The sequence below is a fragment of the Spodoptera frugiperda genome, chromosome 11 (assembly GCF_023101765.2).
Source record: "Spodoptera frugiperda isolate SF20-4 chromosome 11, AGI-APGP_CSIRO_Sfru_2.0, whole genome shotgun sequence".
NCBI classification, from domain to species: Eukaryota; Metazoa; Arthropoda; class Insecta; order Lepidoptera; family Noctuidae; genus Spodoptera; species Spodoptera frugiperda.
Genome location: NC_064222.1, coordinates 4,442,999 through 4,461,567, shown reverse-complemented (window position 1 = coordinate 4,461,567; position 18,569 = coordinate 4,442,999). Strand labels below are relative to the sequence as shown.

Below are 18,569 nucleotides of genomic sequence, written 5' to 3'. Positions count from 1 at the left end.
AATACAATGTATCTGTTATAACATGAAAAGGTAATCCCAGCTGATAGTTCCTATGGGGATTTCGTTTACTAGCGTGACGATGGGTCGGAGGCACTATTTTATTATGCTTAACGTAACCTTATTGCTTATATAAGTACAGGTCCCATAAGTCAGACATCAATCCAAAATCAGTAATATATTGATTTTAAGTATTTAGTATGGAATTTCTTTCAAAAACAAACATTGATTCAGAATTATTAACGGTTAATTTCGGTTGTTAGTCTTTAGACTCAACCCCCACTAATGTCTCAGTTGTTTTTAGGTACCGTAGCGTATTTTAATTGCTTTAATTTTATTTTATTTTTTCTTAATATTTCTTTAAATAGCAATCCATTAAACATTTCTCAATTTAATATGATTCATTTTACTAAAATGCACGCTTAGTAACTAAACGTTAATTATGTAAACGCCTACCGATACCACTAATAATAACGGAACGCAATTTTGACATTTGGATTTGATGGGTTGATACGTCCTGTCGTTCGATTATCGAATGATGAGTGAGCCAGTGTTTTTAACTATTAATTACGACTAGAAATTGTAAATATATTAAGATAACGATGTCCGACATCAACATGGAGAAGTTCGCTGTATCAGATTTTGTGCCCGAACGTTACGTGAAGGAGCTGGCCAAATCCTGTGTCGGAGGGGAGGAGCTCCAACAACAGAAGGATAAGATACAATCGCTGGCCGACGAGACCGCTAACGCCCTCAAGAAAAATGTGTACGAGAACTACATGCAGTTTATCGAGACTGCGACGGAGATATCCCACCTAGAAGCTGAAATGTACAAGCTCTCCCACCTGCTAAGTGAACAGCGTACTGTGCTCACGACTCTCTCCCACGCGTCAATTTTAGGTAACGAGAACGCTATATCCCGCGAGTCCCTCGACAACCACGACGTCGAGGCCGAGCGGGCCGAGGAACAGCGCAAGAACAAGCTCAACCTCATATCTGAGAAAGTAGAAGGTTGTATGAACTTGTTAGACGTCCCCGACCGGACTGTGCTGCACGAAGGTGACTTGCTAGAGATAGATGCTGAAGAGAACACTGCCATACAGAGGATGCATGTGTATTTATTCAATGACTGCCTTATGTTGACATCGTGGATATCAAACCGTAGAGGTCCTAATAGATATAAGTTCCAAGCCTGCTACCCCATCAGTACTCTAGCTGTAGTGAATGTAAGAGACTTGGGAAGTGTCAAACAAGCTTTCAAAGTGTTAGCGTTTCCAGATACAAGAGTGTTTCAGTGCAATAGTTTTGCCATTAAGAAAGATTGGTTAGACAAGTTTGATATTGCTAAGAAAATGCACATCGAAAAAGAAACATCAAAGCAAAAGAAAAAAGACAGTCAAGATAAGCCTAAACCAGAACTACTGGAGTCTCCCAGTCTCTCTGTAGAGGAGCTGCCCTCCCCTCAACAGGCTCCCCTGCCCGAGTGGCTGGCTGATGTCACTGAGGAGCTGGATGTGCTCATTGTTGAGAGACATTTCCAAAAAACATATGAACTAATGGTGTCTGCTCAGAAGGCATTAGACACTGAGGAACATAAAAACCACCCGCAGAGAAGTGATTTGTTGAAGAGAATTGAACAGAAACAAAAAGTTTTGATTGAAATATTACTGAAAGAGCTCGATGTTACTCACAACTGGAGCCCGAGGGGAGGGCTGCAGTCGTCCAGGCAGCCTGTACTCATACTCAATAAGTTCAATATGACCAGCCAGGCGTGTGAGCTGTTCCTGGCTATATGCAGCCACACTGTGAAGGTGCATGTGAAGGGGGTCCAGCTAGAAGGGTCTATCAATAGTTATGTAAAGCAAGTAGGTGAAGTGTTCTTCTGCTCACTCAGCGATGCCTTAACAGAGTTCATTACGTTATTTCCTAAGAATAAAATTAGTGCTTTGGTAGTGTGGGCTAGCACGCAACTTAGAATGTTAATGAGTCAAATTATCAAACAAGTGTTCACTCCGCAGTGTGCGCTAGATTCAGTGTTGGACTGTGTGCAGAGTTTACGAGATCAGTGCCTGTTATTCTGTGAGTTTGGTCTAGACTTGAGATTTCAGATGAATAGCTGTTTAAGAGCACCTATAGTGAAAGCCCTAAGGGAGTACAGGGAGAAAGTGATGGATTCTATGAAGAATAAGGTGTCGGAGGACAAGTGGACTCCGGTGAATATGCACACTAAAGCCGGAGTCAACAAGTTCTTGACACAGATGGAAAGTTTGGGCCTTATCTTAGCTAAGTACATAATTAATGAAACATGGGTGGACCTATCTAGTAGTACAATATGGTTTGCGCAGTCTGTTATAACCATACAGAAGGTTGGACTGCAGCTGGTCACCAAGGACATGATGGACGTGCTGGACGAGTGCATCTACGCAGTCTTCAACTCACGCCTCAAGCTGTCCATAGGCAACGACTCTAGTTACGCTCAGAAGAACTTTAAGTTTATTTTAGACACAGTGATGCCTTTAATGCTCAGATGTTATAAGGAAGAAGTTGGATATGATAACGAGAAGTTGGTGAGCCTGGCCAAGAAGTTTGGCGTCTACAAACCACCTCCAAAGAAATCCAACATCACAAAATACACGAGTAACGAATATTTATGAGAATAGTCATTAGATTACACTTGATTGTATGTTGGTGTACGAAATTATTTTTATTATGCTGAAAGCTTTAAAATTGTAATATATAGATGGTAAGCCTGCAGGATTTTTGTAAGTTTATTTAAACAAAAAATAAAAACTGATCAAATTGAAGTTTATATTATATGCAAGTTATGAATATGAAATTTTAATAAACCAAGATTTAATGGTTCATGTTTAATTTTATTCCATACTCATGAAATGTGGTGATAAGATAAATGAACACGAGAATTAAAAGATTATATAACGATTTATACTTTTATTAAATACGATATAGCATATAATACAAAGTTACAGGATAACTTAAACATAATAATATTATATTATATGGAATTCTTTAATTTATTGAGATATACACCTTATATTTGAATTATTTGGTTGAATCGTTTTCCATTAAAGACTCAATGAAAGTAGTGCCATTAATTAACTTTGTAGTTAGTATGACAAACTCCACATTGGAGTCTTCTTGCTGGCTGATGGTCCTGAGTGCGGATATCTCCTGGTGGGTGCACCCTCCGATGAAGAAGACTAGGATGACACGAGGGTTTTCCATGGAGGAAGAATTTTCGCTCGATATGGAGTTGCGACGCGCCATGCGTGGCTGTAGCGTCTGTAGCTCGTCCACTGTCGGCCCTGGTAGGAGTCCTAGGACATCTTGTATACCTGGAATAGACAATACATTATATTTTAAAATTATGTAATTTAGGGACGTAACTTCTCATCTCGGGTAGGCTGAGACGTAATTACAGTTCACCTAACGGTACGCCAGCTATCATTTAGATTATAGGATAGGGGGCGGGTCTATTTACAGATCTCTTTTACCTATAAAATACATATAAAAATGTGTAACTTGGACATTAAATCTGAGAACCTTAAGAACCTCATGATGTAAGACTAATTTGTATAGTTAATTATATTTTTAAATTGTGTTAGGCACTGCAAAACTAGGCTGGCTACATTGACAGATGCCTATCTCGAATTACATTGAGAATACATTTGTATTATGACGTAATGTAGGCACACTAGGCACCAGATTAAATCAGTAACACTCCTGTCAAAGAGCATTGACTGATTTATTTTTATTTCGCACGCTTTGAATGTTTGTTGGTGAATTATAGATATGTTAGTATTACTATTCTATTGTGGATATGTACTCCACTTATCTTTTCTCCTAATTGCCATTTAGGTAGCCTAATAGCCTTATTGAGATGGCAACTACTTACTCGAAAAATAATAAAAAATTAAAGATAATTCGCTCATTCTTACTAGAAGTATTCAGTAACAGCAGATAAAAAGCAAAGCAAAGAAGGCCAAGGAAAAAATACATCAATTTCTTTTAGAAAATAATATATGATTGAAAAGACACATGCTATAAAGTAGCCTACCTAATTAGTTAAATTGAATGTTAAAATCGCATAAATAATATCTGAAAATCAATTACACATGTGGAATTATATTCGTACATCATGCGATGCGATTGATTGTATGATAGCATTCGCTACGGCAATCGTGCTTACAGCCAGCACAATAAAATACACGTATGTGTTAATTTTGTCGACGAATTCTCAATTTTAGTGATAAGAAATAGGGTGGAAAATTGATTGACGTAATTTGACAGGTCAGAGTACGTTGATGAGCTGCTGTCTCAGATATGTTCGCGCGCTTTTGTTCGAATAAAAATGGCGGAACGAGGAAGTTTTGATTAGGTCAGCTTCGGACGTAATTGGGGCGTTGTTTAGTGTTAATTTGATAGCACATACATAATGTACATTAGCATATAGTGTGTAGGTATGTAAGTACGTATTGTTTTGCAGTTTGGCTGATAAATTATTTTTGTAATTATCTAGAAATGAGTCACGCGTTGGTATTGCGATATGAGTTGTATTTGGCTGGTGTTTTTGAGTAGGTAATTAATTTGTGAATTTTATTGCTGATAGTCTATGCAGTTACAAAATTACAATTTTGGATTCTGTGCTATCGTCATTATATCAGCCACGAGACGTCCACTGCTGAACGTAGGCCTTTCCTAACGGATTTGCTTCATTGCATTGATTGGCTTCTGCGACCTTTATCAAGACTTGATAATGAAATTACTTAAATTCAAATTGGCACAGAAATAGACTTAACAATTGAAATAGGATGCACAATTTCCAAAAGGCCGCAAAGCAGTCGTAACTTCTCTGGTATTGCGAGTATTAATGGGCATCACAGAATGCTTATTACCTAACACAAAAAATAACACATATTATCCTAGTTTATACTCTCATAATTTACGACTAGAATGGCGATATATTAAAAAAGGGCCAAATTAAAAGTACCTTTAACCGACGAGCATGCATGAAAAAGACTGATAAGTGATGCCTGTTGATAAAGCGAAAGAGGTGTGTAAGAGTCGTAGCAATTGGCGTTCTATGGTAGTATGGCATGGCATATAAACATACATGTGTATGTATGTATGTTTATAGGTACTCTCCTCGGAAACGTGTGTGAAGACGCTTGTAGAAGCTAGTTTTAGAATTTTGACATAAGCTCCATACAAAATGGGTCAAAATTCTACCTCTGGTAGACGAATCTACCGATCGGTAGGTTATTGGAATGCGCCGTTAAACAAAAAGTATTGAATCAGTTACCTGTCCAGCCCTTGTTCTTGGCGATATGTTCGCTGAGGCGCACCGTGAGCGGAGTGTACTTGTTGCAGAGGTAGCTCTTCTCTTTGGCGTTCATCTCAGTTTCGTCCATCGTGAGGTGAAGCGTCTGGGGAATTACATTTATATGAGTATTGTATTATTATCAGCCCATTTGTACGACACAGGTTTTTCCAAAAATACGCCATTAAGCAGATTTCCTTAGCCAGTTACTGTCAAGTATCACAAGTTGCATATGTCGTCACTATACTTAACTGGACTGGCTCTTACAAATATTTCTTAAAACCTAGTTTTTGTAGAATAATACAATGAACAGAGAAACACGTACCATGTGTACGTGTTTCTACAATATGTATGCCAAGATTAAGGGCTCCAATCGGGCTCGAAATTAGTCAGACATATTTTTTTGTTAAGGAATATGCTGGTAAACGAGCTGACGTATAGTCTGATGGTAAGCAATCGCCGCCGCCCATGGATACTTGATACACCAGAGGCGTTACAAGTGCGTTGCGGCATACGCAAAACAACATCACTAGAAAACATATAAACATAATCTGAAATACATAGGTAACAGTAATAAAACATAATACTGACCTTTCTCAACACAGCATATTGCCTAGTTCCCTGTTGAGGCCGCAGTAGACCACATTTCTCCAAGTTACAGAGAGTGAGCCAGGTGTTCAGCCCGTAGACTTGAACCAGCTCGCGTTTGTAATACTCCAGTACTTTCGGCTTCAATCCTGATCCAGTCACGCATTGTAGGCAGATTAGACGGAGCACCTGTGGGGGAAAGTTACATTAGAAAATCAATTCTGATCGTGTTTAGGATAATAATGGGAGTTAGATCATATTATTGTATTTATAGCGATTGAATATGAGAAGCAATAGTCAATAGCAAAGGCATATTATTTTTAGGTTTTACATTATTACTTTATTTTCCCTAAGGTTATTTTATCTTTTTTCGATTTCTTTGACTGAATATTGGTGTTACATTGTTCTCAGATAATTGAACCAACGAAACAATGTAACCAAGAATTGTATTGTGAACCTGATTGGAAAAAACTACTATAATATACTATATATTACGCTTAACCTAAACATAAAAAAAATACAATTTTAATGAGAGTTATTTAACTAGTGAGGTGAATAATGGTTCTATTTCAATTCTTACTATGTACTTGCTATCATACCTTGGTGAGCGGTTCCTTCTGCGCGATGAGATCCTCGATGAACGGACACGTCTTCTCGTTGTCTACACAGTTGAGGAAGTCTTCCTCGCACTGCACCATGTCGTGGAACTCGAACGTGTCTGTTGTCTGTCACAAACCAATGTCATATGATTATTTATTTAATAAAGAACATAGTTCACTTATAATAAGCTTAAATGACTAATTATAACTAGGTATAGCGACCCGCCCCGGCTTCGTATGGGTGTAACGGTGATATAATATTATGCATGTATTAAATATATAAACCTTCCTCTCGAATCATTCTATCTATAAAAAAAGGCATCAAAATCCATTGCGTAGTTTTAAAGTTTAAGCATACAAAGGGACAGATAAAACGACTTGGTTTTATACTATTTAGTGAAATAAATCTCATCATCATCATCATCATCAACCGAGAGACATCCACTGCTATACAAAGGCCTCTCTCTTAGTCCTCTACGTAGAACGACAAGCCGCCACCTGCATCCACTGGCTCCCCGCCACTCTGACGATGTCGTCCATCCACCTAGTGGGAGGTCTGCTCACGTTACGTCTAACGAAATAAATGCATACTATACCTATATCGACGGTTAAAAGGAAATAACCCTACTTCCTTTTAACCGTCGATAAGCCGGGACAAAAAATGAAATGTTCAGGAGAGCCGTTTAAACTCATCGGTCGTCAAAAGAATACTAGGAAAATGTTTTTTTTTTTTTTGCTATGGTATAAACGCCAAAAATGTCATCGTAGAGTAAACGCATTCGAAAGAGCGAAAAAATTTACCTAGGATATTATAATATACTCATTTTTGACCAAAATGTCACTTATACCCTATTTCCTTTTAACCGTCGATATGTTTCTTTAATTTTTTCTCATCTTTAATATACTCAGCGATGAGTATGTTATAAAAGCGACTGCTTGTTGGCCAATATCTGCGGCAGCCGGGACACGAACTGCTTGATCTCCTGCATTGACTTGTCCTTGTTCCACTCTTCCATCTGGGTCTTTACCACCCGAGCTTTCTTCGAGAGGGCAGCTCCTACCTGTGACCAGAGGAATATAAGGAGCTTTAAAAGTATTTGCCATGGCTTCAATGGGAGGTGTATTGTTGTGTTTGAAGATTACAATAGTACCGTATACATATATATAAATGGTTGATTATGAGTATTGTTTTCATACAAAAATATATACGTATTAGTTTGTTATAAAAGATCTCATTCACTGTCGCTTCGTCAATGAAAACAATTGGGTAGTTTCCTATGTCAAAAATAAATACATTTCAATATAATAAAATAACTCAAAATAATCGTTCTTACATTCATTAATTTGACAATATACTTATTTATTTTTTTAGCAAATTTTAGAGAAGTAAGTATGCTATTTGACGCAAAAAATATGACGTCATAAGTTGCGATCTCCTACAAAATTCAATTCAAAAAAGTATCGTGTTTGACATTTCGATAAAAGTATTGAATTTGACTAGTTGGAAACTACCGTATTGCTATTACATCTTCGTAGTATAGCTATATAGCTCATCTCAGGTGGAAATACACCCTTGTAGTCGAGTAGTGAACTGCCTCTGAATGAATACTCACAGAAGTAAAACTACAATCTCTGATCTCAGCGAAGAGTTCCTCGCTGGAGTTGAGTACGATGCGTTTCTTCTCGCGCGCGGTCGCCTCCGGGTTGGCATCGTCCGGGCTCACGAACTTGTGGCCCGGGAACGTCGCGGTCGAACTCTTTATACCGTAGATCTCATCTGAAATGAAGAGAAAGCATATAACAAATACTTATAGATACTTTGTGATCCAGTTCATAGAGTTGGTTGTTTAGTGTTTTAAAACAGGTCAAGAAACGGTATCTAGACAAGTGAACTTGTGTTCACTTGTAAAATTTTCTTCACAATCCCACTTTTTTAGATATGATAGTTTTTTTATACAATAGAATGAGTCGAACTCTGACCTAGGGCATTTCCGCTCACTAACGCTACGTTCTGGGTGAGCGATCTAGACGCGAAGGCGATGCGGTATGACGTGATACGAAAACCACGATCTGTCAAAATTGTTTATATTGTCGGAAACAAACAAAAAACGAAACGATTCAGATGCACGTAGGACATAGCAGCCACGTCACCGAGTCATACTGCATCGCGTAGAATTCTCATGTCATCGCACCGCTTCGCGTTCGCTAACCGCTTCTAGATCGCATCACGCAAGACATTGCGTAAGAGCAACACTTCCACTCCTTACTAAAGTAAGCAATATGTAGTGGTTATAATAGGTACTTATAGTTACCAATAAGTCCCTCATAAGTGAGTTGCGTGGCCATGACGCTGGTGAAGTCGACGGCGCGGTCCAGCAGCAGCAGCTGGTCGATGCAGGAGGTGGCCGCGCCGCGCGGGCCCTGGCCCTGCTCCTCCTTGTTCAGCCGACACAGGAGGTCCCATACCTGGGTGGGAGGTGTAGGTTCATAGTTTTAAAATGGTAGAAAGTTCGCAGAACTTTAGTAGTAAGTAGTCGTTAGTCTTTATTAGAAATATCAAGCCATTAGTTTAATATATTAAAATGATTAGTTTTTGCCCAAGCCTGTGCATAGAATTAGGTCTTTTAAGTTGTTTTCCATAGTTCATTTTGCGAGAAATAAAATCAAATTTAAATTATTGAGTCAGTGGGCAGATAGTACATAATAATAATTAATAATTAGCTGGCCCAGCAAATTTCGTACCAATTCAAATATTATTTTTCATCTTTTAAACCTTCCCTGGACTTCCACAAATGATTAAAGACTAAAATTTGTCAAATCTCGAGTTTTAGCAAGACTAACAAACCACAATTAATTTTTATATATATATATGTAGAAATTACCTGTTTAGCAGCGACACCCTTGCCGAACACTCTTGGTATGATCCCGTACATCTGCTGTATAGTGCGCAGCGCCTGCGCAGCATTATACACACATGTCGGGTCACCCTCCAGGTAGTTTTCTCTGAAATAACAGAAGCATTCTTGTAAACCATAATTTACAATTGTATATGTATTTTAAATAAGAAAGAACTCGAAATCACAGGAAAGGAAATACATAGTGTCACATTATGCCATAGAATATCTTAATCTTTTGGACCTAAAAAAGCAAAAACCGCATTCGGCACTGTGATTGGTCCGCTCCAATAAACCAACCAATCACAGCGCCGAACGAGCACTAGTTTTGATCTCACGCACGTACGCTGCGTTAAGCACGCGCGTCTAGCGGTGCCCGTCTGTAACCTGGCGCCCTAGGCACTTGCCTAGTTTACCTAAAGAATAACATTTTATTTTTTATTTATAACGTTGCCCCACACACATATTTCTCCTGTGTCGTGGGTGCGTTTACAAACATACAATTTCATATACACATCACACCCAGACCCGAAACAACAAATTGTGGATCACACAAAGCATTGCTCTGTCCGGGAATGGAACTTGCTACACGTACCATGGCAGCCAGTTGCCCAGCCACCGCACCAACTGTGCAGTCAGCACTATGGTTAGCAATATGGCACTGTCCTTACCTAAAATCATTCTGTAGTTCAAGAGACATGACGTCACTCTCAAACGGGAAGATGTCACACTTGAACTCGTGGATGGTCAGGTTGGACAGCACTCCGAGGTTGGTCAGGTGCTTCTTGCAGAGCTCACTCTTCCGCGGCACAAAGAACAGGTGGAATTCCAGCGGTGTTGTTTGTTTTGATCTGTTGATAAGAAAAAAATATTATTTTGTTTAATTTATGTTGTTTTAGATAGATTTACTGAATTTATGTGTTGTTACAGTGAACTGGAAGTAAAAATTTGCATTTTTTTAACACTAGGATCTTCTCTAGTATCGTGGGTGCGGTTATAAACATACAACTTCACATCAACATGACACACAGACCCAAAGTAACAATTTATGGATCACACAAAGAGTTGCTCCATGCGGTAATCGAACCTGCTACTCGTTGCTTAACAGTCAGGTGCCTAACCACCATGTCAACCATACAGTCTATGGAGAAGACAAATTCATGATGTGGGGATTCATATACATTGCTTTTTTAATATATCATTATTAATTGCAGAACTGTAACATATGAAATGACCTTTATTCAAAAGCGTATAAAGCTTGTTTTACAAAAACATGCTATAACTACACTTACCTAAGTGATTGTATATAATTAGCTACTAAATCCATCAGATGCAGCTTCGGTCTTGTGATAAACACAATATGTTTCACCGAGATGTTGGGCAGGTTGCCGGGTTTTAGAGGGAACATCTCTGTGACTCCATGGTCCTTCAGCAGGGGGTACTGGGCTATTAGGAGCACAGGACCTGCTAGCCATTCATCCCATATTGTTGCCTAGTGGAAACATCAATAGATTATGTTTGGTTTTTGAAAAATAGACTTTAAAGTTAAAGTAGTTAAGTTGAGTAATCATATTTCAAATCAAATCAAATCACTTTAATGCATCCATAGTGGTCTAAAATTTTTTACAGTAATATGTTCTAACTATTGTTATAATAAGTAAAATTACTTATTATACTTGTACTGTTTAAACTATGGCTCTGTATCTTAGGGACTTGGGTTGAGATTTAAACACAATAAGATTTTATTTTAATTAAGAACATTTATAACCAAGCCTTTTTACAAAAAATATTTCAAGTAAGATAACTTACTTTACAGTACTGTCATTGACGTTTTGTTTTGCTAATTATTGTTCGAATAAGAACGTTTTTGTAAATATGTTTTAGACATGAAATTGATAATTAATCTGATTTAGTTAGTTGCTACATAGAAAATTGATTGATAGTGAGAGTCAGTACCCTTGATTACAGCATTACATTAGTTTTATCATGAGGAAAACTGAACCTATTTAATTGTATTGATTGATAATGTAGGTGTTTTGTACTCACTTTTGCGCCTTTGAAAGGCTCCAATAGATTGAGTAATTCAGTACGCATCCGTTCCTGGACTAAAGCTACGTTTAGTCTACCACCAGATAAATGTGTACTCATTTTGGTTTCACGCATTTTGCTGTGTTTTTCTTATTTATTTCTTCTTCAAGGGTAGAGCTCAGCACTTTGTTATTGTTTTGTCATCTGTCACTGTCAGTTATTCGGTATTGTCAAATTTGGTTTCGTTCTAAAATTGGTGAACAGTGTATTTTTAGTATGGAAAGAAGGAGAAATATGATTGTGTATTTCGTAAGCTAAAAAGAGAGAAATATACCATAAAAATTGGAAATAGAATAGTATGGAACGCTCGGTTTATTTTTTCATGATTCATACATGCATTTTAAGCCGCGGAAAGTTTTAATTAAAATTCTTAATTAAGTATTTTTTTTCGGTTATGCTGCGAATACAAATTATAGTCTCGTAAATTTTTACTACGATAATAAAAAAAGAATTTTTTGTTCTGATTTAGGAAAAGAACTTTAACTTAAATGTAAGTGGTCGAAGTATAGCAACATTTTTTTAGTAAAAGCGGCAAAGTTAAAAATGTTACTTATATAATAAAATTAACATAAAAATTCAGTTTCTAGACTCAACAGTTGGTACATCTTAATAACTCATACGATACGATACGAGCCAACTGTAGCTCTTAACAAACAATTTATTGATTACAGATTTTCCTTCTATTGTATTTTCTTTCTCAAAACAACCTAATCAGCCTATTATAAATAATATTGCGTAAGTATATGTATCGGTAATTGTATTTCTAAGTACCTCTAGGACAATGAGAGACCTAACAAACAAGCTGCCTACAGAAAGAACATTAATTCACTGAAATTGACTTAATACCCCCAATTTCACGATAATGACGCGTAACAGTCCTCATATCTGTGAAATCAGCTGGTAGAACACAGCGAAACTTCGAGGCAGTAGGTATATAGCTATAAACCCTGTAGGTATGTTGATAGGATAGTTACGAGGCTGTTGCTGGCGCGGCTCTTACTCCTTATCATTCGTGTGTAGCGGCTCAATGCGCGCGGCGTCGCATCGATTTTTCCGCCAAACAAGCCATTCCCAACCATCACTTGTATTGTAAACACGTTCCATAAACAAGTGACGCTCACAGACGTGATAATACGAATAATAAATAACATTGTGAAATGTGAGAGTTTTGACGGAAAATAATGCGCCACTCCCCGTGGGCAGAAAACTACAATGGCCGCCCAAAATAAAGGTAGCTATGTTACTTACTCGCAGATTTTTCGTAAAAAGTAAAATAAATACGTGTGTTTTAATTGGTTTCGAATTATTTTTGTGTTTCGTGTGTAATATTGTGTTATTTAGTTATGTGTTTATGTCCGTAAATATTTTTGTTGGCCGTTAATTAATGTGTATTGTAGTTTTGACGTTAGTTACAATGATAACATGAGTGCGTAGGCGAATGTCGGCCATGTGAGTGCTGTTTGCAATCTTGTTTTTATGACTAGTGGCGATAAGGGCGGGTTTAGAAGGTTTTGGGACTTTTTGTAGCTATTTTTTCGAATAATTAGAGGCAGTTTCAGTGTTTTAGAATATTTTTTGGTCTATATTAGATAATATTCTCAGAAAATTAAAATTACTTAATTATTCTTAATTAATAAACAGAAAAAATGTAGTGTATGTTCTTTTAAATTAAGACACGTAAAATGTTTTACTTACCTACTACCCGTAATAAAATTATTATTATTTTTTACAAACACATACCTATGATTATAATTAATTATCTAGGTCTCTTTTTACATTTAATTAAATAGATACCCACAATAAAAGAAGCATACAACCAGTTTTATTTGCAGAAAATAAATGTTGCCTCGCTTCGTCACTCTGTGGTGACCGTGAAAGTCTCCAATCAATGTTTTATTATCATACCCAGCTATACGTACCTACATAGCATAGATACCCATATAACGGGGCTTTTGTGCTTGAGTACGTACTTATCTCCATTTACTCTTGCTTGCTATTCTCAATGGTTTATAGGAAAGATTTCAATGGGAAGAGAAAAGCGGAATGTTCCATTTCTAATATTATTTTGTTTTAACTGTCCTTAGTTCATAAGATACGAATTAAAATGTGTTTTTGGTCTTCTTCTTGATTTTGGGGTCGATAATTTATTTACTGTGTAATCTACTTATGATTGTATTCTTTCTTGTCCTTCCTACGTGGCAAATTGTGACAAAACCTAGGTATATCTACACTACATGTATGTATCAGTCTACATTGAAAGCCTTGTATTCGCTTTTGCAAGCATTGTGGAAAATATTTTCCAATAAAATTGAATTGTTAAAGTCAGACTCTTGGTAATGATCAGTCAACGGTCTTTGCAAGGTCAGAGTGAACAGGTAGGTACTTTCTAAGTCTGTGTGCTCCATCTTCGGCCACATCTTCGCTTCGCTGTTCTGGCAGTAAGCGGGTTGGTGGCTAAACACAGACTTATCAACGCTAAAAAAGTCAAATTAATAGACTTAAGCATTAGTTTCTAGGTATTTTTGCTTACTGCTTATAAAATGTGAGCTTGTAAATTTCGATCTCCAACCTGTCTACCACCCGGAGCTGCGAACTGCCTAGCCTCGGGTCACCGGGACTCCGGCCCGAAAAGCAGGAGTAGGAACGTGGTGGTCTTTAGTCAGTGAGTCTGACACTCCTTCTCGTCATGCTCAAGGCGAGAGAAGACATTGGATGATTTTCCCAAATCCGCATGCCAAGCGCGGGAATTAAGATAAAAATTATAAAGAAGAGACCGATAGTTCAGCAGAGGACACATACACAAACGTAATGTGTATTTCTATGTACCCTACTGACATTAGTCTGTTTCAAAATAAATGCTCGTGTATGTCCACCACGTCCACGTTTGTCCCTAGAGACTTAAAAGAAAGTAAGAAACACCCACATTACCATATTTCTGATTGCGATCACATGGGAGTTGGGGCTGACTTTGTTGGATAAATTGGGGTGACCCTTTATTACCGACCAGACTCAGTAAGTGCCAATCTTTAATATGTATCTCAGGTTACCGGGGCTCCGGCTCAAAGCAGGAGTAGGAACGGGATGGTTTTTAGTCAGTAAGAGTCTGACACTCCCTCTCGCCTCGTCCAAGGCATTTCAAAGAGAAGTCATTGGATGATTTCCTCCCCTCAAAATAAAAAAAGTAGTCAGAAAGACTGACTGCGTAAAGAATCCTATTCCAAAAGGTACTTTACAAAACGAACGAATTTTGTTCCTACCAAAATACCTGAAATTATACATCATACATTATGTAATTAGCTACATATGTACCCCTTTTTACTTTTTATAATTAATTAGGTACTTACTCATAAACATTAGGGCGGTTACCTCTCGCACGGGGCTAATAAATTTGACAGAGAAAAAGTGCTTGTATCCACCTACCATCCATCCCAGTTTACGTTGAAGGAAAACCCAGCAAAATGGTATGTTATGCTATAATTTTGGGGTAAATTACATTCCGCTTACGATAACATAATCTCATTTTGAGTACTAATGGAATCCCAAGGAAAATGTTGGGATACGGGCCACGTAATAATGATGTACACGTTTCTCATATTTAGGTAAGTGTATAGAGTTTGTTTGTAGGATGCCTAACTTTATGTAGGTATAGAAGATTAATTTTTGTTTACTTAAACATGTTCTCTCTTCTTCTTTAGTTATTTTCATATATAAACATCTTATAAATCATACATTATTGATATTTTTTTTATAAGAGAAAAAGGCTATGTATCAAATCCAAAAACAAAGGAATAAAAGAATATTTAAACAATTATCTATGGTAAAAACGCGCCAAACGAATTCCAATTTCGAATTCTTCACAGATTTCATCAAACTAATTTTGCGGGTTACCCTTGGAAAAATGTCGTCACAAGAATGTATAGGTACCTAAGTAGGTAGGCCGTAGGGCTTCATGATTGATGTCTTCAGGCAATTTGGTAGGCATTCTGCAAACTGCTACGCACAAAATTGCGTGGTAGCTTGTCGTTCGTCGGTTCGAGTACAATTAATCTTGGCTGTTTCGAGTACTAGGTACTGAAGGGTAAAAAATTGCTGATCGTATACTTTTTCCTACGTTATTTTTTTTTTGAGTAGAATTTTATTTAAACCTGACTGACCGACTGACAGACATTTTGTTTTTTTTTTAATATTGTGTTATTTGCTTTGACATTCAAAAGTGCCTTCTTGGTCTATTTGAAATAAATAATTTTGACTTTGACTTTGAACGTGACAGTTACTTTTGGAAACTGAAGTTAGGTAACTGTAAAATAACGTTTCGCATTATTTTTTAATGATACGAGGGACTGGACTCAAAACATTCGACAGAGTAAAAATACTTATATCAACCAATATATTCAATACATCTCCTTTTGTCTCTTAATTTCAAATGTACAATATACATACAAGGGAAAATCTTTTTAGGTGTGACAAAATTATAATAATATGATACTTATTCATTAAAAAAATCAATAAACACGTCTATTTTTGTTACGTTCAGTAAAAAAACCTCTAGTCAATAATTAAAGATATCCCATGTGAAAAAGAATATGGTAGCTGTTAGCTTTAGCTTGTTTTTTACGACTGAAAAAAATAAAACAGATTTTTTTAATCGGTGAAAAAATGTTCTATTGCCATTATAGAAAAATATACCTACGATCATTTTGCGATTTTATCTACGATTATAAAAACACTAGTACACAATAATTCTATGAACCAGAATAAAACGTTAGCAATCATGTAAAGTGTGAAACGAACAGTTTACTAAAGATTACACGGATTTCCCGAAGGCTGGAGGGTTAGAGACAAGTCTCCGTCGAGGATTAGGGCGTACGCTTAATATATTATGTAAGTGGAACGGAACGTTATCAATACATTTTCCACACTCGTGGCAATGCATAAGTAATGACTATATAATTAGTTTACCCTTCAGTACGTAGGTACTACCTTCTAAGTACAAGGAATAGGTTACATGACTTTAAAGAGGCAAGAAAATGATTAAAAATTAATAATTTTAATAGTTTATTTTTCAGCCGACTACCTCGCAATTGCCGGACAAGGGGTCTCGGGTTGGATTCCCGTGTTGGGCAAAGTATTACTAGGCATACTTTTCGAAAATTTCTCAGTAGTAGCACGGAGGCTGGAATTGTGCCCAGTATATAGCAATAGGCTCACCCCTATTACATGGGACTTATAACACAAATTGTGAAAAGTAGGTGTACATGGTGGCATTACGTGCCGTAATGTGTACCTCTGCCTACCCATTCTGGGATAAAAGGCGTGACGTTGACGTTGCATTTATTTTTCAGTTTCTTTTACAACTTTTTTTTTGAGGGGAAAATCATCCAATGTCTTGGGCGAGGCGAGAGGGAGTGTCAGACTCTTACTGACTAAAAACCACCCCGTTCCTACTCCTGCTTTTCGAGCCGTAGCCCCGGTAATCCGCTAGGCAGTCCGCAGACTTCAAAACTTCCCAAAATGGCGGAATCCACTCACCGCCTAACACAGTTGTGTGCTCATTTTCCCTTTAAATCCTTTCATATGGAAAAAGTTTTTATAAGTAAATGTCAACACATATTGTAGGCTCTAAGTACGTAAATCTGAGACTTACGCAGTTTAATATCCTTTGGTAGGAAACTGATTTAGAGCTTAGCAGAATATATAGTTGGTCTACGAGACGGTAACTTTTATTCTTAATCCATAAAGTGCATACGTTCTATAATTCTTGAAGTTAAAGATTAGTTTGTTAATCACTCCTCTGGTAGTAGTAAAAGATTTAAAAGAAATGTATTTTTAATTTGTATTTACGTGCCAAATTTTTATTTTAATGACCGTCTTGTAGATTATTTTAAAAGATTTTAGACACGTTTTTACTTTCGTACGGAAACAAATACTTTCGAAGATATATCGATTTGAAATATCGCGTGACTTCACTTCTAGGTACATTTTATACGTAGAAATTACTTATTTCTCTCTGCTAAACTTTGATCTCATTAACTTATCTCATATGACAAAATAAAAAAAGACAAGTGTCTAATATTTTTTCATTAGATACCTAACTGACGGACTAATAAGATTTTTAATGTTCATACCCCGTCATGATCCCTATTAAACCTCAGTCGTTTCTATCTTCATATAATTTGTAATGGGTTACTATGCCAAGTAATGTTAGGTTTTTCTGGTTACATAACTTCTGGTAGACGCACAATAAAAATATTGTATAAGCTCTACTTTATAAAATAAGAAGAAATATAAAATAAGCGTTCCAAGTTGTTGATTCATAAACACTCTCAACGTCTTTACTCAGAGTTTCTTTTACTCCTTTGAAGTTGGCGCAAACAATTTCTAGGAACACCCACAGCACGTAACAAAATATTGCATAAAATAAAATTGCTCACAGAAAATGTAAGCAACAGCAAATTCCCTATAAATATTTTTACATTAATCGAAAACAAACAAACGCCTTTGACAGAATTAATTAAAAGCGTTTACCTCGCAGCGAGCGTAAATAAAAAAGTAAACCAATCCATAGAGCTGGAACGTTCGAATTTCAAATTTACCGGTACGAAATCGACTTTTGCAAAAACGTTATTTCGGAATGTTGGCTCTCGTGATTTTTATGTAATCGAGTTTCAGTGTAATTAATATTGATAGATGAGATTACAGATAATAATTATTTACTTTCGGCTGCTTTTAGTTTAGTTTGGCAGTTTTCCAATAATTATGTTTGCGTCACAGATTTTCCTCAGGCCGTATTCTCGGCGCAGGTACTAAGTAATATAATAGACAATTAAATGGGATCGATTATTTGAAATGGTGGTAGATAGGGCTTTAGGATTTACGGTTGTACTTTGTTGTGGATAATTGGAGGTATATACAAAGGCAGATACTAGAATCGTGTAGATATTTTATCTAGAATTGTTACAAAGCTCATGACAGGAACAGATGGCTTTTGAGATCTCCTTACACCTGACCTTTTACCAAGGAGATTGGTGCTCATGTAGGTTGAATATTGAATGAATGGTAGTGTTT

General features: G+C 36.8%; 3 protein-coding genes across 3 annotated transcripts in view; 2 read left to right on the top strand and 1 right to left on the bottom strand.

Moving 5' to 3' along the window:
• The first annotated feature begins 477 nt into the window (after window positions 1-477).
• LOC118274681 (exocyst complex component 8) lies at window positions 478-2,859 on the top strand. The gene has a single exon (XM_035592336.2). The coding sequence runs from the start codon at window positions 600-602 to the stop codon at window positions 2,649-2,651; it is 2,052 nt and encodes a 683-aa protein (XP_035448229.2). The 5' UTR covers window positions 478-599; the 3' UTR covers window positions 2,652-2,859.
• A 72-nt stretch (window positions 2,860-2,931) lies between these two features.
• Window positions 2,932-11,666, bottom strand: LOC118274682 (vacuolar protein sorting-associated protein 33A). Its single transcript, XM_050697118.1, is given in 12 exon segments — window positions 2,932-3,350; window positions 5,318-5,441; window positions 5,927-6,112; window positions 6,523-6,650; window positions 7,417-7,436; window positions 7,438-7,583; window positions 8,136-8,299; window positions 8,835-8,988; window positions 9,405-9,525; window positions 10,088-10,267; window positions 10,709-10,908; window positions 11,463-11,666. Coding segments are annotated over 12 exon segments (1,833 nt in total). The 5' UTR covers window positions 11,580-11,666; the 3' UTR covers window positions 2,932-3,057.
• An 817-nt stretch (window positions 11,667-12,483) lies between these two features.
• The window catches only part of LOC118274897 (small G protein signaling modulator 2), a 104,827-nt gene continuing 98,741 nt past the window's right edge, over window positions 12,484-18,569 (top strand). The window contains 1 exon segment of the mRNA XM_050696775.1: window positions 12,484-12,735. Within this exon segment, the coding sequence (XP_050552732.1) occupies window positions 12,717-12,735 (19 nt within the window). The 5' untranslated portion in view covers window positions 12,484-12,716.

Excerpts from the sequence above, each read along its gene's own strand:
- LOC118274681 (XM_035592336.2), top strand. The coding sequence starts at position 600 with ATGTCCGACATCAACATGGAGAAGTTCGCTGTATCAGATTTTGTGCCC.